Source organism: Ammospiza caudacuta, chromosome 28 (assembly GCF_027887145.1).
Source record: "Ammospiza caudacuta isolate bAmmCau1 chromosome 28, bAmmCau1.pri, whole genome shotgun sequence".
NCBI classification, from domain to species: Eukaryota; Metazoa; Chordata; class Aves; order Passeriformes; family Passerellidae; genus Ammospiza; species Ammospiza caudacuta.
Window position 1 is genome coordinate 4,705,605 of NC_080620.1, and position 9,135 is coordinate 4,714,739.

The window sequence follows — 9,135 nt, forward strand, 5'->3', positions numbered from 1 at the left end:
CGCACGGAGCCGGCACGCCATTGGTGGGCCGCTCTGACACGGGCGCAAACAGCGCTGCGATTGGCTGTCGGCCCCACCGCCGGTTCTTCGTAATTTCCGGGGCCGGGCTGTGACATAGTGACGTCACTCCCGTACCTGCCCGCACCGTGACGTCACACCCCCGAGCGGCACAAAAACCCCAAGAGGCCTCGGTACTGTGAGAAATCCTTTAATAAGAAACGGCAGCGGAGGCGGCGCCGCCGCTCGGGTGCAGCTTCTACCGGGGGTACAGGGCGGGAGCAGGGAACCGTGAGAACAGCCAGGGCACGGCCACGCCCGGCCCGGCCCGGCTCCCCGGAGCCACGGGGTGGCCGTGCCGGTCATAACTTAATTGGCTTTTCCAGGATACAGAGAGAGAAAGGAGAGGAGCGGGGCAGGGCCTGGGCTGGCTCCCGTGGCTGCTGGCAGCTCTGAGCCCCTCATATACAGTTCAGTTCATTTAGTGTCTGGTCCAGTGTCTGGTGCAAGCCCAGGTTCTCCTCTTTGGCTTGAGCGAGTTTTTCTGGTGAGAAAGAAGAAAACCACAAGATTGAAATCACATTATTTCATAGCCTTTTCTCTTTAAATAAAACCTGGGGTAACTTACCTTCATATTTAAGACACCTTTATCATCAAAACTGGGCCAATTTTTTGTAATTGCTGTGCTTAAGAGAGGTTTTTGGACACTTCTCATGGAGTGTGAAAGGGCTTTGTTTTAATGTGTCATTTATGGGCCACATCCTGCTGGGTTCTCCTTGGACTGGGAGGTTTTTAACCAGTAGACACTGAGTACACTCAAAGCTTTTCACTGACTAAAGGAACACCAAAATTCAATTGTTCAATTGTCAGGTGCAGCCCCATGCTGACCGTGTCTGGCCCAACCCCACCTGAGGAGCTGAATGTGTTTCTGGTGCCATCACCAGCGACTTTGAGCTGATCTATCCAGAATTAAACCCTGCAAGGTGACAGGTAGAGGTATCACGTTTTATTGAGCTCATTTCCCACAGAGGTGGAGGCGGCACAGGAGTGACAGCAGGGATTACAGGCAAGAAAAGCTTGAGAGAACACAGTGAGAGGCAGTTCCCCGTGTCCCCACACGGGGCACGTCACAAAGAGGTCATGTCGTTGAGGGCATGGTCGAGCTCCTCGCTGATGGCTTTGTACTTGAGCTTCTGAGCGTAGAGCTCATCTGTCAGGCACCAGGGCAGCAAGAAATGCAGGGAGGAGGACAGGCCACAGGAGGAGAGCGGAGAGGCAAAAGGCAACAGCAGCCAAAGCAGTTGGGAGGAAAACAAAAGAAGAAAAACAGAGTAGTTGAGTATCAGAAGGAAAGCAAAAACACCCACAAAGCTGCCTGGTCAGAAGTTCCACCTATGTGAACTTTTTGTAATCCCATAACTGTTTTCAAGCAAGCAGATTAAGTATGGTGAGCCCTTGAGTCCCTCCATCTGTTAGTTGGCCAAAATCAGGGAATTGTTACCAACTTTATGGAAGAAAACCTTTTTCAGGAGAATTTCCACCAGTAGACACATCACACCCATCTACCAATATGCTGCTGTTCTTTCCCACTAAATCCAGCACCCACTCATAGAATTTGTCATCTGATTTGAAACTGATCACTTTTAAAGAAATTTGACTCATTCCATACCTTCCAGGTCATCGATAGACTTTTCCAGTTTGGCAACAGTTCTCTCTGCAAATTCTGCACGAGTTTCAGCCTAAAAAAGGTGAAATAGCATCACTGGGTGCTCCTAGAAAGATTATGCCCAAAGATGCATCCAGCTTGGGGATGGCCAAACTTACTTCTTTCAGCTTGTCAGAGAGAATCTTGATTTCTTCTTCATATTTATCTTCTTTTTCCGAGTACTGTGAAAACAATAAACGCTCTTGAAGGGAAGTTGTAGCAACAATAATAAATGTTTATAAAACTGTGACCTATTTACAAGCACTCTTCCTTTTAAAACAGCTGCAAAAACCATTTCCATACTCTCCTGCAGAGCTTCAGCATTGTTTGGGCAGAACTGATGGAGTGGTATCCACAGGCAGGCAGGTCAAACCTCTCATTTGCTTTGTATTTCTGGTTTATTTCTATGAATTCTATTTACAAGTTTTGGCTTTGCCCATACCCTTTAGTTTACTGAAAGAACCAACCTTTTCAGATTGAGCTTCCAAAGATTTCAGGTTGTTTGTGACGTTCTTTAACTCCTCTTCAAGGTCACTACACTTACTAGAAAGGGAAAATAGAAGTATGAATTATTAGTGTTCCTGTTATGATTTGGAGGAGGGAGGAAGGGAGGAAGTAATTAAGTCTGAAAGAAGAAAACCAGGTATATAGTGTGCAAATAAACTTTTCTATGAGTACTAACTACATGCCTGCCTATCAGGAGATTATTTTTAATGCAATGTAGTGTTGATATTTCCTATATTCTGAACAGTTACTCACACTTCAGACACCTCTGCACGCTCCTCAGCTCTTTCCAGTTCACCCTCCAGAATAACCAGTTTACGGGCAACCTGTAAAAAGATAACAGCCAGTTATCAGTCAGTGTGCAGCTCACAGAATCACAGCACAGGGCTGGGGAGGCTGGGAGGGACCTCAAAAATCATCCATTTCCATCCCCTGCCACAGGCTGGGACACTCTTTACAGATTTCAACAGGCAATCAGAAGTACTCTGCTCCTGCTTGCTCTGGAGTGAGGAAATTAGGCTGAAGCATACAGCCACAGATGTAACAGCCCTCCCCAGTTGGACTTCGCAGTATTTTTAGCATTGGGTACTGAGGATGCTGAGATCACCATTAAAATTCCTCCTTGCTGGCAATGTTCCAAGGCTGAAGCATCAGCCAGTGCCAGCTGAACAGAGGGACTAAACGGAAGAGCAGTGTTGTTATTGCTCATGGCTCTCCTGTACATTTCACCATTTCCTTCTCCCTTTTACCTCCTCATACTTGCGGTCGGCTTCTTCAGCAATGTGCTTGGCCTCCTTCAACTGCATTTCCTGAATTTCCATTTTCTCTTCATCTTTCATTGCTCTGTTCTCAATAACCTTCATTCCTCTGCAGAAGTCAAAGCATGTTTAATGTAGAAGCATTTTGGCACTTGTATCCCAACTTCACAAAGTGGAATTTGATATTTGTAACCTAAAAAAGGCCCCTTATGACCACAGTGGTTATCAAGGGTAATGGAATTACCCAATCAGGCTTGTAAGAAAGTTTCAAGTCTCTGACCTGCAGCAGCACATGCAGATACTAAATTACACAGGAGTATTTTATTGATATACATTCATTTTGTTTAACACCAGAAAATAAAAAAGGAGCGTACCTCTCGCTCTCATCTGCTGCTTTCTCAGCCTCCTCCAGTTTCTGCAGGGCTGTGGCCAGTCGCTCCTGGGCACGGTCCAACTCCTCTTCCACGAGCTGGATGCGTCTGTTCAGAGCTGCCACCTCACCCTCAGCCTGTGTGAACAATGCCCAGAGCAGGGTTACACAGCACTCAGTGTCCCTAAAGCCACAGCAGCATCTCCCTGGGGCTGCAGGGCAGCTCAGGGGCCCTTCTGCCGCTGCTTTTTGTTTGCTTCAACTCTGGCATCTCAGGAATGTCAAGGTATGGAGTGTGTGCTTGTTCTTGCTTTTTTTTTAATGGCACTTATCATTCCTGCCACACAAAAAGGAACTCTACAGGACTGCTGGATCGGGGTATTTTTGGAGCACTTCACAGGGCTGCATCTATCCAAATTTTAAAAATGAACCGTTTCCATGATGGCTTAGTTCCAAAACCTTCACCGTGGGTTTCTGTGCCCTTGGTTTCAGTGACACCCTGGAGCCAGGTCCTGATCCATCCTGGATGCTGGAGAATCTACAGGCTCAGCTGGGCACAGACAGTGGCCTCAGCATGGCAGTCAGGCTTTTTTTGGGACAAAATTAAGATAGATTCTTAAAATAAGTTAATTTTGCTTCCTGCAGTACTGAAGGAATTAGGCAGGATGCATTTCTCAGTAATAAGATCTGTTTGTGTATTATTGAACAAACTGCACAGTAATTGGAACACCGTTAGTGTATAAAAATGGACTAGTTAATAAATGGAAGAGATTGATGGGAGAAATGCTCGATACAGATAACATGGACAAACTGCTGTCCATAAATATGTGTTTATTAAGATTCAGCTCCTTTAATTGCTTGTTTTTGAAGGAAAATGGAACCCTGCTTAGTAACTGCCAGAATTGTGCACTGTTTTGTCCCCCATTCTGAGGAGGATTGCCATATACAAAATTAACTTTTTTTCCCCTCACTTTTACAGAATATAGATCCTGGAGGGGCGACTGTTTTATGCTTTATGTTAAAACACTTTGGAAAAAAAAAAAAAAAAGCGTTTTTCTGCAGCTTAGGAAATTTGGTCACTGACCACTCCTAAGCTGGAGGAAGTGGTTTCCATTCACTTCTGAGCCATCTTGGAAAGGAGTTCAGTGGCTGATCCAAATGGAAGCTGACCCAGGATTCCTCTAGTCATAAATTATCCAACGTTTCATCTGTTTTTACCCAGTGCAGTGTTTAACTTCCCGATTTATACACAAGGCATCGATCATGTACAAAACTGGCATCTGTTCTGCGGCAGCAACTCCTTCCACTAGACAGGGCGCTTTTAAGTCACTTTTTAATTCAGCAAGATTCCAAAGTTATGGAGCCGGGGCCACTGGGAATCTGGGGTGAGCCTGGCTCCACCTCTCCCAGCAGCAGCCCGCAGTCCTTATACGGTAAAACTAACTCGCTGACATGTGATAAAATAGCAGGAAGATGCCGGGAAGGCTGATCGCACACAAATCTAAGTGAAACCAGCTGTCCAACCCCGGGAGAGCCGCACGCTAGCGGAGATTTTCGCATTTCTCTGTGAAAACCAGGACGGAAAGTTATTTTTCAGCAGTTCGGACATTTCCCAGCTGTGCTGAAGCCAGCGGTGCGGCGCCGAGAGGCGGGAACTCCCCGCTCCGTGTCATGCAGCGCTTTTGCCTAATTAAACAGCCATTTCCTACTAAACGCTCAACCGCTCCCCAGTGCCGAGCGGTGCTCGAGCGCCTTTTCCGCAGGAATGGGCCCCAAAGCGCGATAAGCGGCGGGCGAGGAGCCGCGGCCGCCGCGCCCGGTTCCGCGCGGCTCGGGCCGGGCCGGGGCGGGCGCGGCGCTGCGGCAGCGCGGGCGGTGAGTGCGGAGCGGAGCGGGGACAGCCCGGGGATGGAGGCAGCCGGCGGCCAAGCCGTCCTCCCGCAGCGGGGAAGAGCCGGGCGCGCCCCAGCGAGAGAGAGACAGGAAGGAAGGAGCAGCCCGGGAGAGAGCGACCGAGAGAGGCGAGCGGGCAGCCCGGGCGGTCTCACTTTCTCCCGCAGGTCCCGTTCCAGGTCCAGCTCCCGCTGGAGGACCTGCGCGCGGTCCTCCGCCTCATCCGCCTGTTGCTGCAGGCACTGGATCTTCCTCTTGACGGCTTCCAGGGAGCTCGGCGCGGCCATGGGCGCGGGCGGCGGGCTGGGCGCGGAGGTGCTGCACGTGGCGGGCCCGCGCCTTTCAATGGCCCGCTGACGTCACGCGCCTGGAGGTGGAGGTGGTGACGTAGCCTGAGGAGCGGCGCGGGCTCGGCCGGGACGGGACGGGCGCGTCCGGGGCCGCCCCGCTCGGATCGACCCGGTTCGGGCTCGGGGGATTCTGCCCGGCTCGTTCCGCTCCGGGGGATGCCGCCCCGCCCCGCCCCGCCCCGCCCCGCCCCGCCCCGCCCCGCTCGGCCTGGTTCGGCCTGGGCTGGGGGATGCAGCCCCGCCCCGCTCGGCCCGGCCCGGCCCGGGGGATGCTGCCCCGCTCGGCCCGGCCCGGTTCGGCCCGCGGGATGCCGCCCCGCAGCCGCGCTCCCCGGCCCCCCAAAGGCGAGGTTTTCACGCCGCTGCCACGACGGCGCGGGTGTGGCGCGGAGCCTGGACTGGCCTTTAGCCCTGGTGCCGGGATGAAGGCAAAGGGCATCTTTATGCCACGGCATAATCCTGCTGCTGTCCCGTTTCCCCTCAAAAGGCACCATTTTGTTTAGTTCTGTCAAAGGAGATTTCTCCTTTCCCTAAGAATTGCCAGCAGGACCCCGGAGTCCCCTCCGGGTACCCCTGGAGGCTCAAGTAGGCTCGGTGCAGAACAGCCGCGCTCCCTTTAGCAGAGGGGAGAGGAGACTGAAACGCTGCACCCTCTAAAACTGTAATCCCGCCTTTCTATCCCCCGGCAGAAATGCAAACAACCAGTGAAGTGCGTAGAAAATACAGCGAGCAGAGTTACTGGCATGGGTACGTACATCAGTGGCCTTCTTCTCAGCCTGCTCCAGTTTTTCCTGGGCATCTTTAAGAGCCTCTGAGTATTTATCCAGTTCATCTTCAGTTCCTTTCAGCTTCTTCTGCAGAGCTACCAGCTCATCCTCTACCTTTCAAGAGAAAAAAACCCCAAAGTGAGCATACTGATGTAGTATCAGTTACAGTTTAATATGATAAAACTACTCTTTACTATTAGTTTTAACCCATTATAGCGTACAAAAAGCCACAAAAGACCAGATCAAAGTTCTGCTGGTGACAGTAGTCTGAGAATGACTGGGAGCAATTGCCAGGGAAGAGTCATTAAAAACCTGTCATCCTTGAACAACACTGCCTGCACCACACACACAGCATCTGGTTTAATTCAGAATTTATAAGCCCTTTCTCATCTCACTTTTTTTTTTTTTTTGACACCATGCAGCAGTTTTGCAGCATGATTATAGATGTTTTTAAATTGTGTCATTTTAGTGTTCGTTGTAACACTATTACCTGGTGATTTTTCAGGAAACTATTCCATTTCTGTACAGCTGAAAAGAATTAATGATCTTTGTGTGTGCTTCAGGACACTTCAGCCCAGATGAGGCACTCTGGGTGTGGGAGGGACCAGGGCTGGCCCTGCTCGGGGTGGGACTCGCTGACCTCGGGAGGTCCCTTCCAGCCTGGATTATTCCCCAACTGTGAGGAATTATTCCCCGACACGATATGAGGCTCAGACTCCTCCATACCATATAAATCCATATTGTTCACTAGAATTGTGCTATTTATAACCTGCTGGGAGGCTGGTTAGTGATAAACTGTCTCATGCTCCCCGAAGAATTCACGTTATCAGAGGCCTGCTGCTGATAAGGGTGGGCCTGCAAACCCATCTGCTCCATCCTTTCATTTGCAACACAAATCAGCTCAGTCTGTTCAGACAGTGATTTATCCATTTAGCTCCACCTTCACAGAAGTTTACTCTATGAAAACAGTTTGTGTTTTGGTGTAGTTCCTTCATTTTAGTTCCACTGATAGTTTTAAAGACATTTTTGGGAGTGTGCTATTCTGGAATGTTGGTGTGTTGCAGAGAATAACCAGAGAGTGTGAGAGAGCTGCAAACCTTGCTCGGGTGTTCTGACAGAGGGACACTGAGCAGCATGAAGCAGATGCTGACTCTGTGCATGAATAATAAAGTAACTATTTGAGTATTGTGCCCACATTAAAAAAGAAGCTGAAAATTTTGAGACAATTCAGAAAAGAGGAATAAGATCAAAGATTTGTTTTTCTAAAGAAGAAGAAATATTAGGCCAGATGAATGCTTATAACATAGAGCAGCGTGGAAGATGCAGCAGATTGAGGGAACATAAAAGGGAAATATGTGGTACTTTTACAAGAAGTGCTGTAAAAACTTGAATGCACTCAGCTAACATTTCAAGATCATTCTGAAAATACTAAAGCTCAAATAGGAGACAGACACCAGAATAAAGACATTGAAAAGCAAAAGAATATGAAAATGTTATTGTTAGAATTCAGTTAAAAGAACAGCATTCAAATTAAGATATTTTCCATTATTCTTGACACAAAAAATAAGAGAACCTATCTCCTGTTGAGTCTCAGCTGGTACCTCTAAGGGGCACTCTCTGCACCAAAAACTTGAAGTGAACTTTATTAATTCATTTCAAGGAGAGGCTTAATTAATGTTTAGACACAGCCGACTCTATTAGCACTAGTCCTACAGGTGTCAGGGTTTACAGCTTTGATTTTAAATATGTAAAGGCCTTTTGCATGGAATCAAAGCATGAGAAATTTAGGAGAATTATGTAAGATTCAAGAAAACTTAGACAAAGTACTGTTAATAATCTGTGGATGATGTTAATTTTGGAAAGACTGAGATGGCTGAGAAGTTACATCCTAGTCCTGGCTGTATAAGCATAACAAAAAGGCAAAAAACTTCAAAAGAAGATTAACAGAAAACCAACTTCAAATTATTTTGCTTTCTGAATCAGAACATTGCCACACGCTATTTTGTTACACTTATTTCCACAGCACACACGAAGCCAGTGATTTTGTTTCCTCTTACCTGCTTGCATTTGTCCTCAGCTGCCTTCTTATCCGTCTCAGCCTGCTCTGCTCTGTCAATGGCATTCTCCTTGTCCAACTTCAACATCTGCATCTTTTTCTTGATAGCTTCCATTTTGCTCAAGGACAGGCTGGATCTGTCACGCAACTAAAAGAATCTTATGATTAAAATTTTAGATTTTTAACAGCTTGGACAGAGAAAGAAGTTGTACCCAGGCAAGTCACAGGGAAAATGAGCTACAAGTGGTTTTAGAGAGCTTTAAACCCAGAGCCCCCTGGACAAAACCCAGATCTATTGGCCCCTTCTCCGGTGCTCCATCCACAGCCTTTCTAAGGAATGAGCTGGAACAGACTCACTAGAGGAATCTTCACCACTCCATCTCCTTATTTGGGTCCTGTTTTCTTAAAGAGAAAACTGTTTCCATTTTTAAGCTTCTGACAGAAGCACAAGTGTTGACATATGAACACATGCTTGAAGAGAAGCTGATTAGCTCCCCTTTGTGTGTGCAGAGCAATTAACCAACCCAGCAGATCTTGGGGATGGCCTGCCTTCCTGGAAAAAAGGCATGAGGCTGATCGAGGGAAGGATCTCTTTACGTTACTCCAAAATAAATCCAGACATAAAATAAATAAATATTTTTTAACAAATCTATGCCTAAGAGGTGGCTAAATTTAAGTTATAAAAAGATGCAGGATATGAGACAGCAGAGTTTTTTGCTGTAAAAATAAGCGCTG

General features: G+C 47.8%; 1 protein-coding gene across 4 annotated transcripts; it reads right to left on the minus strand.

The window, feature by feature from the left end:
* Positions 1 to 192: 192 nt before the first annotated feature.
* Positions 193 to 8,715, minus strand: TPM4 (tropomyosin 4). Of its 4 annotated transcripts, none has more exons than XM_058821000.1 (9): positions 8,402 to 8,715; positions 6,333 to 6,458; positions 3,339 to 3,472; positions 2,956 to 3,073; positions 2,462 to 2,532; positions 2,170 to 2,245; positions 1,822 to 1,884; positions 1,667 to 1,736; positions 193 to 541 (listed from the first exon to the last, which is right to left on the minus strand). In XM_058821000.1, the coding sequence occupies exons 1-9, from the start codon at positions 8,513 to 8,515 to the stop codon at positions 459 to 461; spliced, it is 855 nt and encodes a 284-aa protein (XP_058676983.1). In that variant the 5' UTR covers positions 8,516 to 8,715; the 3' UTR covers positions 193 to 458. The 4 variants fall into 4 exon arrangements, with proteins under 4 accessions (XP_058676983.1, XP_058676985.1, XP_058676982.1 ...); XM_058820999.1 differs by lacking the exon at positions 193 to 541 and adding an exon at positions 989 to 1,207 and having other exon boundaries at positions 8,402 to 8,711; XM_058821002.1 differs by lacking the exons at positions 6,333 to 6,458; positions 8,402 to 8,715 and adding an exon at positions 5,383 to 5,620.
* Between the last annotated feature and the right edge of the window lie 420 nt (positions 8,716 to 9,135).